Source organism: Eufriesea mexicana, unplaced genomic scaffold (assembly GCF_001483705.2).
Source record: "Eufriesea mexicana isolate 0111107269 unplaced genomic scaffold, ASM148370v2 scaffold5020, whole genome shotgun sequence".
Classification (NCBI taxonomy): Eukaryota; Metazoa; Arthropoda; class Insecta; order Hymenoptera; family Apidae; genus Eufriesea; species Eufriesea mexicana.
In genome coordinates this window covers 44,651-70,499 of record NW_016912977.1, presented here as the reverse complement: position 1 = coordinate 70,499, position 25,849 = coordinate 44,651, and the positions used below count along the sequence as shown (strand labels likewise).

Below are 25,849 nucleotides of genomic sequence, written 5' to 3'. Positions count from 1 at the left end.
CTGTAAATGAATAAAAAATTGGTAATGAAAAGTTGATAATTTGTAACATTCAACATTCTGATCGCAATAGGTAGAAAACTTAAAACCTATATTTAAAAGAATATGAAATCATGAGATTAATAGAATTTACATTAGGAAATAAGTGGATATAATTATTAATGTAATTATTTACGTCTTATTTTCGAACATGCTCTTACATTTTCGCGGCAGAGCATGCAGCTGCGCGTGCGCACGCCAGGCGCGACAACAAAATAAGATGGCTGACCAACGAAACAAATAGAGCGCCGTTGTAAATAACAATTCATTCAAGCACATTTCGAAACAGGATTTCTTTAAAGAAAAGGTAGTGCACGGTACTCTTGGAGCGCCTCGGTGTCGGTGCTTCGTGTTTCCACGGTGTGGAATTGTTTGAGCGACGGGCAACCTGCAGTCGCACATTCCAAGCCACGATTCACCGTTGAATGCGTCACGCGTGTACACGAGAATTGAGGAGAGCAGTAAAGGAAGAAACAAGCTGAGGATCATACATTGCCAGGATGCAATTGCGAAAGCGAGGTTACCTCGTGTCACATCTCCGCTTACGGCTCGCCTAGCTCCTCATGCTAGTCTCGTCTTCCGAATTGCTTGGAACACAGCATGAAGGAGATGCTTGGAGGGTGCTGCGTGTGTTCTGACGAGAGGGGTTGGACTGAAAATCCACTGGTGTATTGTGATGGCCAAGGTTGTACCGTTGCTGTACACCAAGGTTTGTTTATTACATTAACTTTAATCATGTATAAAGTCATATGTTTTGAACGAGGGAATTCAATTATAGTTTTATACTCCACTGATTTTACAGCTTGCTATGGAATCGTTACAGTACCTACAGGTCCTTGGTACTGCAGGAAATGTGAGTCACAGGAACGTAGTGCACGTGTGGTAAGTTTCATGAGTAAGTGCTTTGAAAATTATATTATTTAAATGACTCTTGAATTATGTAACAGCGCTGCGAATTATGCCCAAGTCGAGATGGAGCTCTTAAAAGAACAGATCAGGCTGGATGGGCACATGTGGTCTGTGCACTTTATATACCAGAAGTTAGATTTGGTAACGTGACAACAATGGAACCAATTATTTTACAATTGATACCATCTGAAAGATTCAGTAAGGTAAAGAGTTTGTTAAAACAGGTTTTCAATTATTATTTAATTTGAAATATATAATATAATCATTACAGTCATGTTACATATGTGAGGAACAAGGGAGAGGTAGTAGAGCAAATGTGGGAGCCTGTATGCAGTGCAATAAGACTGGCTGCAGGCAGCAATTTCATGTTACTTGTGCTCAGGCTCTTGGCTTGCTCTGTGAGGAAGCTGGCAATTATCTAGATAATGTTAAATATTGTGGATATTGTCAGCATCATTACTCAAAATTGGTTTGTATCATATCACTTTAAGAAATCTTCACAAAATTCAATTAATAGATTATTAAGTTAATAGAAATAATCTTATTATTTTGCTTACAGAAAAAAGGTGGTAACGTTAAAACAATACCACCTTACAAGCCAATACCTGCTGATAATGGCTCATCAGATTCGTCTCCTGAAAAGGAAGCAGAAACCCCGATAAAATCTTCGTCAAGTGGTAAACGAAAGAGTTCAAGTTCCAAATCCGCTACAAATTCTAAAAACAAATCGAATACTAGTCCAAGTCTAGAAATAAATGGCATTGCTGACGACAAAAACAGTAGCGGCCGTAATACACCCAAAGACAACACCACAAATTCCAGTAAATTCACCACTTCCAACTTCGTAGAAACGATCGTCACCCAATCGGAGAGTGTGTTCGGACATGACGGCACCACGTCTACCACTGCCGCAGTGGCCCCAACAACCATTAAATCCGGATCAAACTCGAGCTCCGGTCACAAAAACAGTGGGCAAATGAAATCGAACTCCTCATCGTCGAACAAAACTTCGAGCCACAGTAAAAAAAGAAAAACAGGGGCACGAACGCCAACTGTAATAGGGAATGAAAATTCGAATCAGTCAGTCAGCTCTGAAGCCAGCGGTTCTGTTGTGGTTGCTGTGAGTTCTGTTGTACAACAAGCTGTGTCAAGCAATAACCTGCAGACAACCATAACAGAAGCGACGAGCTTAAGTACGACTACCGAACCAGAAAAGTCAAAAAAGGTACATAATGATTCACAAAAAAGATTTCATTTCGTAATGTCGTATTTTAATATAGTTTATATTTTAAAATATTCTTGTCAAGGTGAAAGTTGAGAGTCCTCTTCAGTCATCGCCAAGTGCTCCAGTCACTACAGAAGCAACTACTACACCTGTGATAATGGCAGTAACGCAATCTCAGTCATTGGTTGTTACCCAGTCACCGACAACTACATCAAATAGTATAGTCGTATCTGTTCCATTAACGGCAACTTCGTTGTCTAGTACCGTTCAGAGTGTGGTAACAAGTGCTCCAACACTGTACCAGCAGCTGCAACAAAGTATCATAACTACTGCCGCTATGACAGAACCCAGAACGAGTGTTATGTCGAATTCTGAAAGGTTTGCCGCGGAAGAAGCTCCTGCCAAGAGATCGCGGTAAGTTCGAATTAAATTTTTGGTACTAGTGTCATTTATAATACACATTTAACAAAAACAACGTAATAATAATTATTGTTATTATTTGTTATTTCTTATTAAGAATTAATAAGCAAAATAATTATTTTGATAAAATAAAAAAAGTAACAAATTTACGATTCGTGTTTTGAGTGCAATTTAAAATGCGCGCCAAAACTAAAGGCATCAAAATGGCTGACTTACTGGATAAACAAGCCCTTTTGTTTTTAACCTCTTCTTGCGGTTCGTAAAAATTATTCAGGTAGAAAAATCTTATTGTGTATGCATTTATGATAGTATGCAAAATATCGTTTCATTAGGACGCGACTGCATTATTTAAAATCTTCGGGAAATATAGTGACGATTGGAAGATGTCCGCGGCTATGTTATGGGTTGTACAAATACAAAACTGAATTCAGAACAATTTTTTATTCGATTTTTGTGTAATGTAAATTGCAAAGAGTTACTGGCAGGGAGAAATTATTGTGATCGGCTGTAATTTTCTCGACGTCCTCTGATTCGTCTGTAGCTTTAAGGACACTTTGAGGTTATGTTTGTTTTTTCTACCTCAAGGGGCCTCAAGGGCAATGAACGAAGGAAAGGAGTAACGTGATATAAATGGCAGTGCGTAACAGTCCGTTTATTTTGCATTTTATATAGAATCAGTTTTGCAGAATTTTTTAAATATTTCAATCTTAAAGGCCGTACAAAAAGAGTTAACCAATACAACTGAACAAATAAATCTCCATTTCATTGCTTTCTTAGTTCTCAATCATCAGATAAGCAAGAGAAGCCTCGCAAACCAAAACGTGGATCATCAAATAGTCAACCTGCACTGCCACAAGTACAGCCACAGTCACAACATCAACAGCAACCTCAATCAATAGCATCATCCATAGTAACATCTGTATCTAGCAGCGCAGTGGTAACAACATCTAAGAGAGGAGGAAGAAGTAATCATCAAACTCCTCCACCTGCCATAACTGTGGCACCTGTACCATCCATTATTCAAGGGCCAACTTTGAGTGGTGGTCATTTTAGCAACGTTAATTCTGGTTCTGTGAACACTATGGGTCCTACTGTCAAAGAATCTCCTCCAAGCAGTCCTGGTTCTGAAAGTATGAGTAGTAGTGGACCAGGAAGAAGGAAAAGGAAAAGTGCGAGTGCAGCTTCTACAACGCCAACACCTTCTGCCTCGAGTACTCCAACCCTTACAAACCCAAAAGAAGAAAAAGATGTTAAATTGTAAGAAATAAAAATGATTGTTGTATTGATACAGTTTATTATATATATTATAATTTGACATATGAATTAGGTTCCAGAATGGAGTTAGTGCACCACATATGTTAGGAAATCAGTTAAACCCAACTTCCACAATGGCACAAAAAATGTCTGATACTCTGTCTCAAGAGCTGGAAGCACATTCTATTTTTACAGAAGCTAGTAATTCTACAACGAATTTAGTTGGTCCACAACTACATAGTCGAGTAATTGCATCTGTAGGTATTTTAATCTACATTTATTATTTTAAATAACTGGAAAAGGAGATCTAATCTGGAATCTTAATATTGACATATTATTTTACGAATAGATACGATCCAATCAAACCGGTGCACCACCGACATCGTTTTCCTCGGTTTTTAATACCACCAGCAATACGAATACCAACACTAGCGCTAGTACAACCAACACTGGTTCTTTAGGCGGTGGTGCAATACCCCAAACATTAGATCAGCTTTTAGAGAGACAATGGGAGCAAGGAAGTCAGTTTCTGATGGAGCAAGCCCAGCACTTTGACAGTGAGTGTACGGCAAGGAAAAACATGCTTTCAGTCGCATGGGTTTGGTGAAAAGGGGTCTTTCTTTTTTAATTGAAAATTTAATGCATGAACCATTTCCTCTTTTTTCTTTTTTCTTTCCTGATTTTTATATTTTTCTTACAATGATTCATTTATACATAAAGTTATGTAAAATGTAAAGTATATTGCTTTCTGGGTCGTTTGAACCATTAATCTTGACATAAATTAAAGAAAGTTTCATAAAATACGGAATTATTTTTACAGTTGCTTCCCTACTTTCTTGTCTTCACCAATTAAGAGCAGAAAACCTTAGGTTAGAGGAGCATGTAAATAGTCTTCTGCAAAGGAGAGATCATCTGTTGGCTGTGAATGCTAGACTTGCAATTCCTTTAACGACTCAGCCTAGTGCTCACCCAGGTAATGTATTTGACTTTTATGATGAACATTTTCACTATTTATCATCTTATATACCATCTCAATATTTATTTCGTTCGTAAATTATAGTGAACAACATACATCCAACAGTCAATCCATCTCATCCTAATGTTCCACACCCTGAAGTCCCACCAGGAGCAGCGGCCGCCGTTCCACGAGTGAGTAGGGAACCACGAGTGAACAACACATATATGGCCCATTCAAGTTCTAGTAACCATTCTACGACCTTGGAAAATGGCTTGCCTCCTGATCCGTCTCCTCCAGCTGCAGCTTCACTTTCGCAGTACCAACATCGAACATCATTGGTTGCACCGCAACCAAGTCCAACGATTAGGTAACGTATTTGTCCTTTATTTGATATGACGAGTTCTGGTACTGCAAAATTTAGTTCTTTCTGCGATCATTGTGAATAGACACAGCCCAGCTGGAAGCGGGTACCACCAAGGACAACCTAGTAATATTGTATCTCCGGCACCGACTAATAATTCTGGCGTAGTGAGAAACTCGTCCGTTACACCAGATCCTCTGCGTGGGGTACCAAGGTAAGAAGTTTATCTCATTTTATAAGATCTTACTTTTTGTATAGATTTATATCTTGGATAGTTAAAATTTGAGATTTGGAACTGTGATGTTAACTTGTTCTTTCGTTAACAGTAGCATTAGATATCATTATATTACTTTTATAATAGAATATGAGCCATGAATATATTTAGGTCGTGCGTGCATGTATAACGAATAGAAATAATTTACATATATGAAGTAAAGAATTATAGTCTAATGCATTTTTACAGAAAGTGATTTGAATAGAAAAAGTTGGAAATAATTTTAAGTAGAAGTTTCGTGTGTTTCAGGTCAGTGCCACAGTCGTCGAGCAATTACATGCCTTCGATGTACCAACCTACAATGTCCAGTCTGACAAGTAATCAAGTAGGTAATGTTCATAATCTTCATTCACATGGACCTTCTCCACCCAGCCATGGACCACCTGGAAAACCTAGCTGAAGATAGGTGGAAACCAAGGAAGAGTATACTGCGCCTGACAACAGCAGACGTGGTGAGGTGTTATCGCCGACCGAGACGTGTTACCACCCTTAAAAATGAGCACAAGGAAGTCGTTTATCCTTTGTGTTTCTTTGCTGATTGGCTCGATCTCTGACTGCGATCTCTGCTCGATAAAGTGTGATCAATTCGGTAATTCAATACTTATAGACTGGGAAACGTTATATATATTAAACGAAAGGAAAATATTTGCATTTATCGATATATGTAATTCACGATTTTATTCCGTTACGAATAGAGCTGGTGAATAGACGTGTGTTTATACATTTCTATTGTTTCTTGGCGAATTTCCAAGAGCAGTTTTACTGGCTCAAAGTTAGGTTAGATTCACAATAAGCATGATAACAAAGGCCTTGCAAATTCGAACGAAGAAGCAATTTAGAAGTAGAATCATTTTTTCTTTTCTTTTTCTGTCCTTCCTTTGGTTGCACGTCATCGAGCACGTCTGAGACAATCTTTAGATCATTTTACATCATTGTCATTAACATCATTTGATAAAACAGCAAATCCGCAGATGTACAAATTTTAGATTGTAAGTTAATCTATCGCGACGAATAGCAATAAAATTATGCAGTAAGTGTACATTTTACATAAAAGGAAGGAAATTGCGTGTGGATTTGGTGGTACGACAAGGTCACCCATCTTTTCTCTATCAAGGCATCTCTTTTGTAGATGTTTCGCCGCTATCTTAATAAATTCGTTTCTCGGGTTCTCTTTAGCGCACCACTTTTGACACATTGCAAAAAATGCCTACACCTTTCAAGTTAAACTTGTAAATGTCTCGTAATTGATCCATTTCACGGTCGAACCGATATATATATGTATATGTATATTCGAATCTTATACATGTAAAGCGTACTACATACTTAGTCGTGTAACTTGAGCACTGCCTTCCACCAATAAAGTGACCGTGAAACGGATCGAACAGTTATTTTTCTTTATAGTATGATGGTTTTTATGGTTTCTTTGGAACAGTTAATTAAACTGTCATCGTTAGACGGGATTTAAGGAAATGGTCGAGGTTGTATCTAAACAGAATGTTTCACACGCGCTTCGTTTTCGCATAAGGGATTTATTTACGATTATTCTTGGTTGTACCTTGCCTTCCTCAATGGCAGCACACATGTTATTTGTCTTAAAGTATCAAGAATATCGAATTTCGACCTTTGTCGATGCGAGACGCATAATCAAAAAACAAAAAAAAATCCATCGTTAAAGGATTAAAGTATAAAAAAATTAACGAGAGGACTTTCGCTGAAAGTTAGAGCTGCATTTGAATGAACAAAATTCAACTTGTTGAAGATAAGAAATTATAATGGGGGGACTAGTTTCCTGTCTCTCGGTTCCCTAAAGTAAAAACAAAAGCATTAATAACAATGGAATAATCTGTCTTTCCGTATCAAATGAATCTATACTTTACTGTTATAGATATGAATTTCTTGTCTTCTTTTTTGTAATTTTATTTTAATTGTTATTATTAATATTATTATTAATAAATAAATGTAACTAGGTGTTCATAACTAATCCCTTCGGTTTTATTGTTAGAAAATGAAATTTTCTAAGAGATGAGTTGATATTACCGTTTTGTGTTCTCAATTGAAAAGTATTATTTTTACGGGAAGACGATTTTCGCTAATAGGAAATTGCGAAAGTTTTTAAAGGAACCGAGAGGAATCTTTAGATTTACTTTGTACGATAAATGCGATGATAAACGACTCAGTGATAGATCACGAGGACACCAAGCGTTCAAGATTGCACGCCACCACTCAGGGAAAATCGATTTATTAAAATTCTATCGAATTTTCTTCGTGTACGTCGATTGTACTGAGCACGAAACACTATTTCAGTTATTATACATCTTGGGATCCAAAGGAATGGCTGTATGTTTCATTATTTCATAGTACAGTTCTTCATATAACACGGATTCGTATAACACGTAAAAATTATAGCAATCTCTAAATAATACAATGAGGCGGACTTATATGACGTGCTATATATATTTAAATTTTCACACTCTAGTTATACATTACATCTATAAAACATAATTGACGAAAGCGATGTAGCGAAACTATGAATTAAGACATTAAATAACGATACTAAGTGATGTAGTTATACTGAGAACCGTACTTTTTTAAAAATTTTCATACTAAAATTTTTTTTGTATATAAAAATTATTTGAATTTCAAAGATGTACGATATCGGTGTGGTATTCGGTGCTATAATTGGAAAATGAAGTATTCATAATTGACGACTTTGTCGAAAATTCGAAAGGGTTTCTAAAAAGTCAAGTGATCGTCGAAGACAACAGTGCGTTTATACCGATGAGGAGTATTTTATGCGTTTATTATCTCAGTGTAGTATCGCTGTACGTTTTAAGATAATATACGGTACAATAGGAGGACGAGAGGAATAGAGTGAGAGTGAGAGTGAGAGTGAGAGAGAAAGAGAAGCGAGATAAGAAAAAATCGTGTATAGGTGAAGTGTTAAAACAGAGAGCAGTTAACAATAATATTTTTACACACAGCAGACCGTGCCAAATTTTTGCAATCGAATCATTGAACTCTCTTAAAACTCTTGAACAACTTATGTTTATGAAATGGTTGCTCAAGATTTTGAGACTGTTATCGCCTCGGTGTAACCTTCTTTCTTTTTCTTCTTTTTTTTCTTTTTTTTTTCTAAATTGAAAATGAAAAAAGGAAATTTAACTTAACATTGCTTCCTAATTTCGACATTTCCATGCTCTCGTTTATTTTGTGTTCACTTTCAGTTATTCGTGTACAAATAAATTATTGTGTTCCTAATCCACTATGGATTGACTATCGGAGATTTTGTCGCTTGAATATTTGACCTTAATTTGACCAAAGTCTTCTCTATTCTGGACTACATTGGATTTATACAGAATGGATAAGAGGATAAAAGCAGAAATGTTTTCATGCTCAAAACTACAAAAATAAGTGTTCGAATAAAATTGTACCAACTTTTAAGATGCAGAATCTTTTCTTTGATAAATTTTGTATAAACCCAATGTGACTCCGTCCATTAGGATTTTCTATTCGCTTGTAGTTTAATTGTAACTTAAATGTTTGGTACAAACTTACATACTTATGTACACAATGATCATGCGTGTAGAATAGATGTATCATTAGGTTCGTTTATATTAAGAACTTAGTACACCCATGATAACTATCGAACAAGCTAATTGTTCCAAACACAGCGAAACAATGGGCAAAATTTATTTATTCAAATGATAAATTGCAGACTGCTCGAGTGCACTAAGAAGGAGACCATGTACTTCCACGAATAAGATGGAAATATTTTAATTTTCGAAACCTTTCTGGGTTTTGTTATTCAGGCAATTGTAAATTATAAAACCTCAACGTCCAGGCGGCAACAATGCTTTGATTGGTCGAAATATTGGCACAAATCGTACCGTAGCATTTTGATACTCAAGATCTCTTCGCTAAGAGTCACTGTTGGACAGTTAAAAGGAAAAAATAAAAAAAGAAAAAAAATACAAGTGTGTAAGTGAATCAAACTTGGCGCCGTTTGTGAAGCGTGTTTTCATTTTTCTACGAGAGTTAGCTGGTATCCCTCACGCGTCTCTGGACAAACGAACAGAAACAAGCAACTCACTGTAAAATAATTCTACTTCAAGTGAAAGAGAGAAGAAACTGTAGCTGGAAAATGTCAGAGAAGCAAACACGTACTTGTCTCGATGCACTTGTTGGTTTTCTCAAGAAACGTGTCATTTAAATAAGAAACGTATTACGCTAGATATTGTAAACGAAAAAAAAAAGGTTAAAGGTCAAACATGGCCGTTCTTGGGACAGCCTACAATTTGTAGAAAGTGCTATCTATACATGTAAAATAATTGGAAGGATGGTATCACGGGGGCACTTCAAAGGTTGCCGCGACCTCTCCGGTGGTATTTTGTATATTTTCAAGTGAGAAACGAGTAGCTAAAAAATCCGGAGCTGCCTCGTGACGATTTACCTTTAAATTGTCCTCCATTATGTACGTCTATATTGTACTCCGTGTAAGGAAGCAAGGGAAAGGATTAAAAGCATACCGAGCGAAATGCCATATGTGTTTTCACACAAAGAGAAAAATGAATTTTCTAACGTGAGAAAAGGCTGATTGTTTTTTAACGTGTTTAACATAACGATTCACCAGCGGCCTCGTCCATCTCTCGAAGACATCCTGAATTTAATCTAGTCGGTGATATGGCTGTTTTAATTTACACGTACCGAGTTCTGGAATTTTATTTTTAATTTTCACCTTATTTAAATTTCATCCGCTAACTTTTTTCTGATTCCAGATCTAGGAGCTATGTTCTAAGCACATTCTCATATCGTTATGGAAATTCTTGCTCAAGATTATAGGTAACCACAGGTGCTCATAGGTACCTTGAAAGCAACATGTAGGTAGAAATGTTCCAATCTATCAATTTTATTTAATAAATTTTTAATACACCTACAAAGAATGTAAGAATGACTTGTGTGTTGGAGCTTATGAGTAACATTGTAGAATTATCGATATCATCAAGAATACCTAGAAACTGCTGATTTAAATTCAGGAGGAGCAGCGTCCACTAGATTAGGATCTTTACCCCGAATTGGATGCCTAGAAGGTTTCACTTTTATATTTACATCAACTAAGATTTACACTATCGAATTGAAAGAAACGAAGATCTTCTTCAGGCGCGAGGGATGGACGAGAACTCACAGAAAAGGTTACCCTGAATAAAGACGACGCTTTTGGCATCATTGCTGAGTAATCGTGCACTTGAATCTCTTCTCTATTCTTCGTTGACTGATCAAGAAACCCAAACCGAAAGTTCATTGAAGTGTATTTATTATTCGTGCATGATGCCCACAGAAACGTCGTCCCGGAGTCGCGTGGATCGGTTCCGAATCCAGGGATGTAAATCACTGTGCGATACGATTTTGTAATGTAACTGTGCATACGGAATCATGTAATAAAAGAAGAGTAAACGATGACAGCATCGTTTGTTTCGAGCAGCACATTTCCTGTTCCCGGATCCTTCTGTTCCTCTGTTTAAGTGAGATGTTTTTCTTTCTTTATTTGTAAAATGTACACATATTATTATATTTTAACTAATAAAAGTTATATTTTATTTGTTTGATAATTCGAAAATTTGTTTGTAGATCTACCTGTTATAACTTTGAGTATTAAGTTGATTTGGAGTGATTTTGATAACTTCGTTACTGTTATTGTCCACCAAAATTTGCATGTGTGTTAGAGGATTTATTATATTCTTTGGAAACGAAGAAGAATAGCACATTTCCTGACTTATGGAAACATAACTGTCTTTAGACAAATCCCTGACGTTTGCCTCAGTGCTGGCCGTGGGAAGTCTCACCTGCGACCTCGTCTCCGGCGAATCAATATTACACGAGAATGTGCGAATACACTATGTTCCATGGATAAAAGCTGAAAGACTCTCTTATCAGGAAGATCCAATTGTTCCTTTTAATACAATTTTTAATGAACATCTTTTTTAACATTTAATACTCGGGCTTTTCTATAAATTGTCAATCAATTAAAGATACGATAAAAAGAAAATATTAGGATACGTTATGGTATAGTGAAGGTTAACACGTGTTTCTCTTATTATTATTTTTAGATCATCTTCAGGGGAGAGAAAGATTCGATCTCGCATCATGGCTGGATAATGCTCGATATAAAGTAATAGGATTTTATAGAGCTCAAATTCTCACGCTGGATTTCACCTTGGATTTTAGATCGTTATCTATATGTACGCTTCTAAGGGTGCTACTTGCTAACCCCCTGTTATTTATTTATTTACCGTTATAAACGTAAATTTCTCTTCTACTAAACTCGATTCAGACTCAGTCGAAATAATCTAATTTTCGCAATTTTTCAAAATTTAATTGAACAACTCGAAATAATTTCTTTACTCGTGATCACCATTGTTGATCATATAACGAAGAATATAAAGCGTGGAGTTCAAGAAATTCGTAGAAACCTGGCCAGAGTATTATTCTCGATATTTCTAATCGTCCAGTAACGATATTCACAATCGAATCAAGTGTTACATTGTCTACCCCGACGATCGCATGGAACATATTATAAGGGGGAAGCTACAAGCATAAAAGTGATCCGTCGGGGTGTTCAGGGGACGATGATTTCGCTGGAACTTCAGAAAACACTCCAGTGCAGCTGCCCAGGTATTTGCGTGCCCCAATTTTCACCCTGTGGGGTTAGAGCTTATGGGGGGCGTCGAAGGGTGGATGGATGCTCTCTTTTGCCCAAAACACCCCTCGATGTATGTAATGGAACCCCAGACTCCTGTCTGTGCACGTAACATTGTTAATTCTGTTCTCAGGTTTCCACATTCAAACCACTATCCACGAATTTGATACATTTCTCCTCGGTTTATCCCTTATCAACGTGCAAGTGGATTTCTCTTGGATGAAACTTGGAGCTTAGTTAAAAGAGGAAGCGATAGATTCCTAAGGAATTTAATTTCTTCTAACAGGGAAGTAGGAATATTGTTACAAATTTTTGCATTCGAATACTTTCTGAGCAAGATGAATCGTACAGATAGTACATTGGCATGAATGCGATACTCAGAGTGATGCGACGATGTTACAACATGAATTCTGAATTAATACTTTATTTGTGTGTCACTCCAGCTGCGAGGATAAACACAAGTGCAACCCTTGTGACAAGAGGGTGCTCTTAATGCGTCTGTGATTCGCGGAAGGGGCTGCAGCCGCCATTCTATGGTTTGCTAATTTTCACGGGATCACGGTACCGTGGCGTTCGAGCCGATTAGGTTCAACCCGAGGTATTGAACTTTCACGCCTCCCCTTAACCACTGGATCTCTCTATGAAGAACTGAAAAGTGATTGAAGCCTCGTACAATATCTATGAACAATGAACATGAATTTTTGATGAACCGTATAGTTATTTAGGTATTGGTGCTTTTTTCCTTTTAATTGTATCGAGAAGCTTAATTTTAACGTGATATTGTTGAAATCAAATATTAGAAAAGATTAGAAAGCAAGTGTTAAATATTGATAGAAATATCACTGTGACACTCGATATTCTAAGATATGAATGCTAAAAAATTGATGCACCATAAAGTGGTGCGTGATAACGGCAGGTGTATGGACACACCTGCGTCAACTGCAGATAAGTCTGAACCAGTTTTGATCACCTGGTGAATAGTAGACCTTTATTATGAACTGCTAATCTTATTTACTCTTCAATTCTTTTTCGTCATATCTAGAAATTCGTTAGTATCTACTAATTAGTATAAGGTATTAATAAATTATTTCAATGTACATTAAGATACTTACTATGTATCTTCAGCTGTTAATATTATTCAACTATTTTAAATAATTTAAATACATTAATCTAATTATACTATTAAAATATCTCAATATATCCGAGCATACCTTATTAAACATTATGAACTATATTAACTATATTTTTTGATTAGTTATGCTAGGATACTTGATATATATTTTTTTATAGTTATATATATAGCAAACTATTTTTATAATTATCCTCGAATCAGATATTCTAAGATATGTCAAATCTGTTTAAATTGTCAGCAATGAAGAAAAGAAGAAGAAACACTTTTAGAAAAGATGGAAACCGTTTCGATCCGTCCCAGTGGACACTTATATCGTCCCTAATTGTCCACAAATCGACGACTACCCTCGATTTCCGAACCGTTAAGTACAACCACCCCCGGGGCACCAGGGGCGTTCCGCTAGCTCTCTATTGAGGGGCGCCTGATACAACGGGGTAGAATATGGATTCAATTACACCTCATTGTGCCACGGTGTCTATAAACAATGCTGTTTTCACAGCTGATAGTAGTCCACGTTGTGCTGCGGGTCCACGAACCTAGAAGTTCACCGAGTAGACTAGTCTTTCTTCTGGATAGAACAGTTTGTTTCTTTTCTTTTTTAAATATTTATTTTAGTTACGTTTATCACTTTCATATATTCAACTTTGTAATAAAAAGTCTTTCTCATTTAATATTGACCAATGAAAGTTAGATTAAAAATAATTATTTCTTCCAGTTTCAAAAAAATGAGAAATATACTTCAGCATAAAGAAGACAGAAGGAATAACTGAAACAAGAGAAAAGATAATAAAGATAGAAAAGGAAAGTCAGTAAATAATGAATAACAAATTTTGTGAAGGGCAGTTTCATCGTGGAATATTTTTCTCTTGCTTTTAAAATAAGATATCAAACGTTATTTTGTGACGTATACGGTATACTTAGTTACACTTTTAGCTATACAAACAGAATGAAACCAATCAAGAACTTCTCAAGATGATTAAACTTATATTAGCTTAACTGTACTATAGTTATGCTAATTATATTGTAATCAAGTACCAGATAAAAGCTTTGTTCATTAACGTAACGGCGTGACCAATGGATCTTCGAGCTATAAGGCAGAAAACTGTAAGGTTGCAAAATAACGAAGAAGGAAAGGAGGATTCGTGGGAAGATCCGCAGCCGTCGACGCCATTATTCCCGAGTCGCAGGACGTCGCGACATCGCAATATCGACGTACCGCCCACGATTCTCCTTCTCTGTCTCATCCATGTCTAGTTTGCTCCCCTTTCTAACAAACTATACACCAGAATTTGGCGCAGTTCCTACCCTCTCCTTTTTTGGAGCCCTCCGCCATTTCGTTATGAAGTACATTGAATTTGCAGTTTCGTCTGAACTCTTAGAAGCTCAAGAAGTATTCATTTTCTATAGCTGTACTCGATATTGAAACTTAAAAAAGTTTTATTAAAATAAATTCTCAAAATTGATCAGCATAGAGAAGAGAAAGTAAAAGGGCACGAGAGACATGGAAAATCAATTTGCAAATTTAAAATATAAGAAGATATGAATTGAAAATAAATATCAGAAATTTTCCAATTTTAATTCAAAGAATATAGAAAGTTGGAGGATAATTGGTCTAAACTTAGCTTTTCATGAAACAAATAATGGAAGTTTCGAATTAGACTTTAATTAGCCAGTATAGAAGAACATTGATTTTTAGAAGAGCAACAGCTATTAGGAAGTACACAAACCATTAAACTTACGTATTACTTAAAGTATTCCATTTAAAAGTACTACTGTTACGATAATAAGAAATGATAAAAAGATGGAATAGAAAAATGGAAAAATAAAAATTAAAGTTATCAGGGTGATGATTGAAGAACCAATTTGAAACTTCAAGAACCTACTTTATTTGGCTTGAATGGCAACCACGTCGACAGTCGTTCTTTTTCATGTTCATATTTCACGTACAAACGATATCTACTTACATTCTTTTACGCATTCTATGTATATATACAATTGTAACATGAATTCTGCCAGAAAAATTAAAAATCAGTTTATTGCTTAGGGAAAAGAAAAATTCTCGACAGAATCTTAGAATTTCGTCCATTTTCCATTTGTAAGCGTAAAATCACTGCTTTCTTAGCATTTTTAAAACGAAATTAAAAGTATAAATACATGTTCTTCATATTATAACTTCACTTTGTTATTTTATAGAAATTACTCATTTCGTTCTAACTCGGCATTTATTTGACGTTAATTTAGAGAATAATACTGTCTGTTAATAGGGCAATTAAACATCAATAACGATAATAATTTAATAATACTGTTCACCACATTAATATTGACTAGAGACATAAACTTATTATTTAGTTTAATTTTTCTGGTTAATAAATTTTGTTCTCCTGGTAACATTTACAATTAGGAAAAGTAAACGAATGACTAGAAAGATTTGTCCTTAAATACTAAATAACATGAGGCTCGATGCGACTTAATAATTAAAACCTGAGCACTTTATTCGAATGTCGAGCAGTTTTTTGATGTTCTTGGATCCTCCGGGGTCCATACTTTCGCGTACATCGTCCCATTCGGGGAGATGTCCGATTTCCTGGACCAGGAGAGGGAATGAAAAATGAAGGGATTCCCCTCGCTACCTGAAATTTTATCGTTGAGGACAATTAGTATAAAAAGCAAATTAAATTCGTTTAAATGATTATTCCTATTGTCTCTAATAATCTAAAGCTCTAAAATACACTTTCTAAATAATTAATCAATAGAAATCTTATCAAGTAATTGTGAAACAAATTTTTTAACTGACAAATTTGTTACTTTACATGTCAGTGAGTACTGTGAGTACATTTTTAGAAAAGAAAAAAGAATATTATGTAATGCGGAAAAGATATGTGAGTGCGATCGGTATTGGCCTCACCACGAACTATGACCTTCTTAGAGTCGTCTCGACCGGAACATCTTGAGAGACCGCCATTTCCCGTTAAAGGATCGTTACCCTTATCAGCTCTGACTAGTTCATTTAGGAACTTTATATAACCAATTGCCAATTTTAGCGTATCTACTTTAGAGAGTCTCTTTTCGTAAGGGAGAGTAGGTATGTGAGCCCTGAGGCCCTCAAAGGCGTCATTTATGTTTTGCATACGCCTCCTCTCCCTCATATTGGCGGCTTGTCTTTGTTGCACCGCTTGCCTTGGACTTTTTCCTGATGTCCCGTTTCTTCTGTTGCTTTGACTTCGTCTAGAAATCATTATTGTACTCTTTTTAATAGAATAATGACCTCTAGATGTTTATTTCTTAAATATTCTTAATATTTTTGAAAAATTAAATCGAAACAATGGATAGACGATAGCAAGGGATAATATATGGAATATTTTTTATTAAATGTATATCTAATCTTATTTTACTTCTTTATAACGAAGCTTTGACATTGCAGATCTCGAGTACCTGCTGGTGAACAACCCATCAAGATTGGCTATATCGGACATTCAGATGTTGCATCTTCAGAAATTCGTTAATAAAGTATAAAGCAATATCAGTCACCTATTTATTGGACAAAAATATTCCTCCCATTATCTCCTGCCATCCTCTGTCTGATAAAACTAGTTTCGGAATATCCCAATGTACAAATAAAAATTTAGTAGGTAAGAGTTCTATTTAGTTTAAATTGTTAAGAATTCACACTATCCTTTCATCAAGTTATCTTTTATTACTACCGAATACTTTGAAACCCAAGAAAATACATAATTTCTATTTCCAGATGTCTAATTGGATAATACCCAACGAACAAGAAAATTCTGAAGGGAATACTGACTCTCTGGTGTGATTTTCCTGATCACTGCTGTATGCACTCTCATTATCGCTGCTGTTTTCATCGTACAAATAAATTTCACTACCGCTGGTACTTCCGGTACTTCCAGCAGGATGTGCAGCTAACTGCGATGGGATTGAAGGTAGCGTAGCTGTGGTAGGTGCTCCACAATGCGGCGGTAAAGCTGGGATCGCCGGATTCCCAAGAAAACTGTGTGCCTCATACATGTACTGACGGTTCATCATGTCTAATTCAAGATTGTCCATGGAATACATCTTGAAGAAATTCTTTAACTTTCTGTGTTACTTAAACCTCCTCGTTTCACGTATCTTATAAATAAATTCTTTGGTATAGTGACTAGTATCGTTGGCTAATTGAAGTATACTAATTAAGATATTTTCTCACATTCTCTCTATATATGAGTTATTAATTGAATTTCTGTTTCAGCTGCAGAAGATGAACAGTTTAAAAAACTTCAGTTTCCAATACTCTTTAAGAAGAGGAACTTAGAAGAATTCTCCAGTGATTTCTACTAAACAAACATCCAATTCGAATATTTATATCGTGAATGGAGAAATGTGACATTTTCTTTTTTGAAGTCATTGGAAATATATTTATATAATTTCCAAGCCTTCTCTAAAAAAAAGTTTTATGTCTTCCTTGAACACCAAGGGATCAATTTATTTAAATTCAACACGGAATATTAAATCTATCCTATTATGCTAGGATCAGCAGGTAGATTTTGTTGGAATTTCCTGGAAATTCCTGTTCAAACACCCTCGATCACGTCCCTAAGATTCACTGATACAATCGACACGACACGTGGCCCTACCGCGTGCTAGAAAATACTTCTAAACAGCGACACGTGCCAACAGAAGACCAGGACACGTGTCCAAGTTTGTCTAGACACTTATCAGAGTGTACTTAATCTTCCCCTGCTAGTCATACTGCAATCTAAGCCAAAATTTCTTCACTGGACACTCGTAGAATCACATTAAATCTAGGGAAACGAACAATTGTCTTCTTCATCCTCAACTTTCTTCCTGGATAATGCTTCCTTTACTTCAATTTATGATTAACGTTCTTCTGGCATCTGCTTAAACGTTTGACACTCATCATTCACACTGAACCAATTTTACAATAAGTACTTAAAATTTTATGGTTGATTTTTGTGAGGAAAACAATCACGAACATGGTATTATCAGTACGAGTCTTTGAGTATTAAGCGAAAGAAGAGGTACCGAGGAAATGTTAAACTATTAGGAAGTAACACTCTGGATCACTGATGAGTACTGGTTCAAGTGATCTGGCAAAACTGAAAAGGAAAATCGGGTGGAAGGTAGGAACCATTCCTGGAGTTGAAGGTTCAACTGCATTCCCATTCGTCGAACCAGTTGGTGGTGGAGCCTGCCTACTCCTGGTTGCCTAGCTGCTGGTTCCGCCTCTTCATCGATCTGATAAGGAACAGGGAGGTTCTCGGTGGAGGATAACTTGGCGGAAAAGTCGTCGGGCGATAATGTGAATTGAATGGATTTGCGAATCGAATTTGTACCCCAATATAGATGTTTTGGATATACGTTACTTAAATAGGGAAGGTTTGAGAGGGATTCGCTGAAGCAGAAGAGGGAGAAGACCAATACAAAGATTAAAAAAAATTTCCCGAGAAAGAAGAGGAACTTCTCATTCAGAAAAATAGTTAAAGGGAAAGATTGTTGGGAAAAGCTACACAAATATAAATTAGAAAAAGGAATACAATGAAAATTGGAAAATTGAGGAGGAAAGATAGTTTTGAAAAGTGGACAAACTTCTAGATCGTTAGGGAAAATTGCTTAATTCAAAGAAAATTTAGAGAAAATAAAATTCAACAAAAATTTGATAAATAACTGTTAAGAATAAGAGAATTGCAGAAAAGATTTTTAGGAAGAAGATATACGAAAGAAAATTGTGTAAAGAATTATTAGTGCAGTGAAAAGCAAAGGGAGAGATTCTTAAAAAATAGAATAAATTAGATCTTATTGATCTGATCTAAATTAGATCAATGCCAAGTATTAAACTTAAGACAACTTTAAAGACATGGCTTACAGAAAATTAAAAAGTACATTCTTCCGTTGAAGAATATCGAGCTTGAAAAATTTATTTTTACGTGACACGAAATTTCAAAGGAACATATTGCTATCAAATAATGTTGTTTTGCGGTACGGTAATAATACAGCAAAAATCATATCGGACCTGTTACGGAGCGCATAATTACACGTTACCACGGTTAGGCCAAATGTCGCAGAAGTGGTTAACCCTCAAATAAATTCATGCACGGTGTTTCTGGTACACGTGCACAACACGTGCCCTTAATTTCTCTCTTTGTTACACCATTGATTCTCTTGAATGCTCTTTTCATGCACAGGCGTAAAACTTATCGACCTTAAACACTGTTTCCCTTTCAATGCAGCATTGTCGAAGAAAATGGAACTGCAAAAAAATATTTTGCGAAATTGTGCAATATTTATTATAATATTCCAGACAACTTTACAATCGTTCTTAAACAAAAAAGAAATTTGTAAAGACTGGATGTAGGAAAATGGAGAAAAATATTGTTAATTTTAGCAGAGATAAAGATGCCAGGGGATCCTTTTGAAACGCCGACCAAACATAAAATATCAATCACTATCAAGTTCCCAAAAAATTTCTACTAAAAACGTCCGCCGAGTTTCAACAATTAACACGGTACGAATTAAGAGGGTTCGTTGTATCAGGATGAATTATTCGCTCCATCTGTTGTTTCAAAGAAAATCAAGGAAACAGAGGTTCCCTTTCCCACGAATACAATTTTCTGGTCTAATTTGGGGAACAGATAAAAAAAGACATGTATATGAATTTATAATAATGAATTCAACAAATAGTAAAATAGATCTGCATTAAATATGCCATGATGCAAAACGCAGGTTTAGAGAATTATCTTCATCAAAAATCGAATCTACAAATTGCAAACCGCAGACTCTCTAAATCTAATCTGAAAGAAAAATACGGAATCGAGGCAGGTCTATTGTATGACGATTTTGATACTGGAGATCAAAAGACACAACCGAAGGGGATCAGATTTAAATAACAAATCCCCTAGGCACGTGTGCACTCGATTCAAATGTAATATTAAATATTACAAAAAAAAAAACTTTTATGCTGACGAGTATTTATCTTTTAAACTATTAGAAAGAATATTATATTTAATATTATTATAATTAATTAGTAAGTTTCCCTATAATTTTGTTCTATTGTTACATATTGTTTATATTTCCATAACATGCTTTATTCTAATTTGTAATGCATTCTTACCTCTTCTAAAATTATAGAAAAATTTCCTATTAAAAAGAAAAGAGAAGATTGGATTTTATAAAAGCGCATCATATCTCGAAAAGATCCACGGTCCATGCCTAACCAATTTTCTATGGTACATCCTTGCACCCAGGAACTTATATCCAACACCTGGTTGTCGATACGCCCCTAGGGAACATCCTGGTACCCACTTGAAATACAGCCAACCCCTGTAAGTGTCTATTAATTTATACTCAGCAGGAGTGTGAAATCGATTTATTTCCGCATTCGATTCATCTTCTGGTTTTAATCGATTTGCAGCTCTGCAGGAGACTGTTGTACTATCTAATAGAATCACTGTTTAAAAAATTTCATACTATAATCGATTTTACAAAACATATATTCGCTGTCATTCTTAAATTTTATACGATGATACTTATTATAAATTCAATTGCAATAAAAAAATATATATATGTTTACCTGTATACGTTCACTTATAATATTTTTCTGACATTTTTATTATTTTTCCAGATTCTGTTTATTGGAGTACAAAATTTTGTAAACTACACATGGCTTTATTACGTACTAAAAAATGATGTTACACAATACTGTAGGCATACCTTGTGCAATGTTTATCTTGAAACATCCGGTTGTGAGCGAGCCGTCGAAATCATGCGCTAATTTAACCATCAGTCCTGTCCAATGCAAAATTATGAGCCACCTGTCTAATATCCACCTCTGCATCCGTTTCCGGTTCATAGGGGATGGCATCCCCTGCGGTGTCCTCGTGGCCGTGCCCTCCTGGAGGGCACGACCCCCTGAACGATCCATGCTTGAGTGCACCACCTTTACCCCAAGCTTTTTTCCATTCACAAAATCGATCCGTTATTGCAAAATGTTACAAAATACGATGTACTTGGAAAATTAAGAAATATCTCTCACTTAGGATAAAAATAAATCTGGGTAATTTTTACTGCAAAAAAATGTAATATTACTTAAATTAAATAAAAGAAAAAAGGCCTGAAGTAATTTAATACATATGTGTATGTGTACTTAATGTTATGCAAGTTTCAGTTGAAAATTGATATAATCAATATGAAGGAAAAGTTATCGATGTTGCAAGTTAATAGACCTCATTAACTGAAAGAAGTAGTTACCTTTCTGACGATCTAAGTATTTTTAATAGTGTATGTGCACGATTTTAATGGTTACCGATTACAGATACATATTAAAATCAATGGTTACAGTTGTTATTATAAATTAAATAATTTAACATTTACTCTATCATGAATTTGTAGTTTGTATTATAGAACCATTTTTATCAATGTAAATTTATTTGAAATTTATTCGATTTGAGATAAAATAGAGGTTAACGTATTTAAATTAAAGACATGCATATTTATTATTTGATTATTTGGCGTTCAAAAAGTTGAAATATTTCATTATTCTGCCCTCTATTGGTGATAACGTATAGTAGAATTCTAAATTATCCTCTAAGGTTAAAACAGGAAAATCATGATTTCTCACATTTTCATTTTGGTCGAATCATTGTTATTAAAAAATTTAATTTCAGCTTTCCTCTTATTAATTATTAATTATATTAATAAAACAAACCATTTTTAAAAATATCATATAAAAAATTGTAATAATTTATTGTAATTTAGTGTAATTTAAATACAGTTAATAGTTCAATCTGTTACCAAAAAAATCTCAAAATGATATAGTAAATAATATATTAATATTCTAACAATATAGCAAAAAAACAGAATGATTCAGTTAAATAAAAATTTAAATATCCCGCGTTAAATGAATCGAATATTGACAATTTCATGATCACGGTTCTCTTCGATATCTCGAGATAATTTAAGTGGCCTTCAGGTGAAGCATCGAGGCCAGTCTGTATTTTCGCTGAGCTGGGTTGTTGTTTACATCCCGTAGCCGCTCTTCGTACGGACATCCCGTGCGCGAGGGGAGCGGCAAAAATTCTCGCTTGAAATTCTTCGTTACCCAGTGACCGTCGTTGCTGCCTATCGTATTTTCCCTAGTATCATCTGATCATTGAATCTGCTCGGAACGACTAGTATAAGATAAATAGGATGAAGGTAACGGTAACCACGCTCAGCGACGACATCTTCGTCCTGGATGTCACGGAAGATATGGAGTTGGAAAGTTTTAAGGCTCTTTGTGAGATCGAGAGCAACGTTCCAGTCCACGAGATGGTGATTGCTTTCAATGGTCTACCATTAATGAACGACAAGGAATCGCTGAAGGATCACGGGATCCAAGACGGTGACGTGGTGATTTTGCAACACATGCATCAGAGCGGGGCTGAGTTGAACCTTCACCCCTTTAACGGAGGTCAGCTTCAATACAGCACCATTATTTAAAGTGGCAATCGAGGCGGGTCGTGAGGTTAGCTTTTCGGCTTCGATTTACGTTTTTTTTTCTGTATTGTCACGTCTCTCGATCAGATGTTACCAGATTTATAACGCACGATCCCAACGAACTGAGCTTAACAGACTCGATCGAGCATGTTTTCCTTGGTTTCACTATATTCATCCTTGAATTCGCTTTTGGATAGTGTCTATTATAATAGGTTTTGTCTTCATGTGAGAATTTCTCATTTCGTTCCTTTTTGTCGAACCGCACACCTGCCCGGCTCAGTTTAGCACAAGTTTTGTACTTCTGTTGAGTTTGATTTGAAAATAGCTTGTTGCTCTGCGCTTAGTCACATCAGTTATTTAAGAGCGCACTCTTGCATAATAAAAAAGAGAATGTACTAAATTCCAAGATACATTACTTTAGCTATTCCCATGTTGGACTTCAGTTCTATCAGAGTGCCAGGAGCATCCAACAGTCGACAGTCATCCGCTTCCAGTAGCAGTATAGCCAGAATACAAAATCCTAAAAATCCTAGAAAAGAAGATGACCCAGAGAAAATACGTGATATGTTCCTAGCAAATCCAGGTCAGCTAGCATTGCTTAGCCAGAATAATCCTAAACTGGCTAGCGCCTTACTTTCTGGAAGTCTTGGTAAGTTAAAAATACACATTGAAAATTTCAAAAATCAGAGAAATAATACTCAAAATTTATTATTTATAGAAAGATTTACCACTGTACTCAGAAAACAAATAAAATTGCGAGAAGAACATGAGGCACAGAGATTGAAAATGATGAATGCAGATCCATTTGATGCAGAAGCACAGTTGTTTATTGCTGAGGATATTAAACAGAAAAATATTGAAGCAAACATGAAAGCTGCAATGGAATATAATCCAGAAACATTTGGATCAGTTGTTATGTTATATATTAATTGTAAAGTCAATGGATTTCCAGTTAAAGCATTTATTGATACAGGTGGATATTCATTAATTTTATTTACTTTTATAATTAGTAAAACAAAAATGATCATGTGCATAAATATGCGCAATAAACTATTGAAATTGCTATTGGTCTGGAGACAAGATTATTTTTAAGTGTCTTTGTTTGGCTGCGTTTGGCCACTGGTGGTCTATTTTTAAATTCTTGCATTTTGAGTCATTCTTTGCAGTATGATTCTCCATGGTGGGAGTGGTTTAAATTTAGACATTGAAATCCATACTCTCACATAAGCTATATTTTTGTACTTTAAAATACCATGAATTCGTTATTTTTATTAGAAAAATATCGTCACAATATATAATAACATTATTTTATTAAAAATTAGGTGCACAATCAACTATAATGTCCGATGCATGTGCCGAGAGATGTCACATGATGCGATTAGTCGATACAAGGTGGGCTGGAATAGCCCATGGTGTTGGAACCCAACGCATTATTGGCCGTATTCATATGGTACAAATTCAAATTGGAAACGATCACTTAACGACGTCATTTACTGTCCTCGCAGAACAAAGCATGGATATGATGCTTGGTCTTGATATGCTGAAAAGGCATCAGTGCTGTATAGATTTAAAGAAAAACGTGCTCAAAATTGGCACCACTGGTGCTGAAACACCATTTTTAGCAGAAGGTAAATTTAAATATTCCTTTGGTTAAATATCTTTTTTATTCGTTACAAATGTGGATGTAAATGTTTAAATACTTAATTTGCAATAGGGGAGCTGCCTGAATGGCTCAGGTTAAGCGGTTATAGCGATGCAAGTATTTATGACATGGAAGATGACGATGAAGATAATAAAGATGACAAAAAGAGTTCTCAAAGGGCACTAGAGGATGGCTCCAGAGATGCGAAAAAGCAACGTCGTCAACAGGGTGAGTATGTATCAGTCCAGGCTATCCTTCATTCCCAGAATTTCTTGTAAATCCTTATATACTATTTAAATTAATTCGTAATTGAGCACTATATTATGAAATCCTTATTGCTTTATTGTATATTTTTTTCTCCCCAGGAAATTAAACTAAAAGAGATCCTTCTATTTGCCTGGACTAATGACTTCAGACACATACTTTATAGCGTACGATCGTGATTTTCTTTATCGCTTGTTGAAACTAGTGAAAATATCTTTTTTTACATGTATTTTAGATGGCCTGGAAAGTAACAGTTCAAGCGGAACATCGAGCAAATCAGAAACCACAGTTCTCCCCCACGATCCATTTACAGAGGAGACTGTAAAAGAAATTGAATCTCTGGGATTCAACAGAGTACAAGTTATCGCAGAATTACGTAAATTTAATGGAGACAAAACCCAAGCTACTGATGCATTGTTCACGAAATCCTTGAGACATTAAAGCAACAAGGGGAGGAAAAAAAATTGTGAAGGTTTCCCTGTCTATACAGTAAAGCTAAGGGCAAGGAAGTACTGTACTTGTTTTTTGGTAGTGATTTTTCACACTGATAATTGTACATTTTGATGCACGGGAAACCACACAATCAAAGCGACGCTCAAGCAAGCATACTCGTTGTTCGACAATTAGCATGAAATCGTGTTTTAGATTCTATTTCGTCGAGCAGCTATATATAAGCGCCATGTTTTATTTCAGTGACGAATGGCTACTTATTAGAGCTATGTTTCTCTCTATTTTTTGCTAGGTTCACAGACATTTATAAGGTACACCGAACCTACTGAAGTCAACATCTGATAACCGAGCTTATTATCGTAACATATATAAGTTTAGACATCAGTATAAATTGGATTCTAACGAAGTTCTAAGTTAGTGAAACAGCTTATTGTTTTTCGTGAAGATTATGGATTTACGAAAATTCTACAACGTTTTTAGACATTCTACGTCTATTTTATTAGATTAGATGAGAAAAAATGATAAACACTTAAAAGAATAATGTTTTAACTAAAAAGATATATTGCACGATTTCACGAACATTTCGAGCTTCGCGACCAGAAATTAGCTTGCGATACCTTTAAGAATTTAGTTCCTCCTCTATAATTTTGTAATTTACGAAAAAGGATTTTGTAAACTGATCATGTCAATTGATCGATAAATTTAGAAAAATTTTCCATTATTAATTTTTTTTTTTTTTTTTTT

The 25,849-nt window shown here is 35.4% G+C and overlaps 3 protein-coding genes across 7 annotated transcripts; 2 read left to right on the top strand and 1 right to left on the bottom strand.

Annotated features, from left to right (window-relative positions):
* The first annotated feature begins 629 nt into the window (after nucleotides 1–629).
* Nucleotides 630–6,044, top strand: Alh (coiled coil domain containing protein Alhambra). Of its 4 annotated transcripts, XM_017906180.1 has the most exons (14): nucleotides 630–745; nucleotides 839–918; nucleotides 984–1,148; nucleotides 1,217–1,414; nucleotides 1,505–1,622; nucleotides 1,794–2,170; nucleotides 2,253–2,584; nucleotides 3,368–3,847; nucleotides 3,918–4,101; nucleotides 4,194–4,401; nucleotides 4,665–4,817; nucleotides 4,905–5,169; nucleotides 5,249–5,377; nucleotides 5,687–6,044. In XM_017906180.1, exons 1-14 carry the CDS (start codon nucleotides 637–639, stop codon nucleotides 5,835–5,837), a joined length of 2,949 nt encoding a protein of 982 aa, XP_017761669.1. In that variant the 5' UTR covers nucleotides 630–636; the 3' UTR covers nucleotides 5,838–6,044. The 4 variants fall into 4 exon arrangements, with proteins under 4 accessions (XP_017761669.1, XP_017761667.1, XP_017761668.1 ...); XM_017906178.1 differs by having other exon boundaries at nucleotides 1,505–2,170; nucleotides 5,255–5,377; XM_017906179.1 differs by having other exon boundaries at nucleotides 1,505–2,170; nucleotides 5,810–6,044.
* Nucleotides 6,045–15,753: 9,709 nt separating this feature from the next.
* Nucleotides 15,754–17,334, bottom strand: Fer1 (48 related 1). The gene is made up of 3 exons (XM_017906174.1): nucleotides 17,063–17,334; nucleotides 16,169–16,488; nucleotides 15,754–15,893 (listed from the first exon to the last, which is right to left on the bottom strand). The coding sequence occupies exons 1-3, from the start codon at nucleotides 17,332–17,334 to the stop codon at nucleotides 15,754–15,756; spliced, it is 732 nt and encodes a 243-aa protein (XP_017761663.1).
* A 4,938-nt stretch (nucleotides 17,335–22,272) lies between these two features.
* On the top strand, nucleotides 22,273–25,737 carry rngo (DNA damage inducible 1 homolog rngo). 2 transcript variants are annotated; one of them, XM_017906145.1, is made up of 6 exons: nucleotides 22,273–22,723; nucleotides 23,171–23,398; nucleotides 23,468–23,722; nucleotides 24,072–24,377; nucleotides 24,464–24,619; nucleotides 24,891–25,737. In XM_017906145.1, the coding sequence occupies exons 1-6, from the start codon at nucleotides 22,462–22,464 to the stop codon at nucleotides 25,094–25,096; spliced, it is 1,413 nt and encodes a 470-aa protein (XP_017761634.1). In that variant the 5' UTR covers nucleotides 22,273–22,461; the 3' UTR covers nucleotides 25,097–25,737. The 2 variants fall into 2 exon arrangements, with proteins under 2 accessions (XP_017761634.1, XP_017761635.1); XM_017906146.1 differs by having other exon boundaries at nucleotides 24,464–24,623; nucleotides 24,891–24,993.
* Nucleotides 25,738–25,849: the final 112 nt, after the last annotated feature.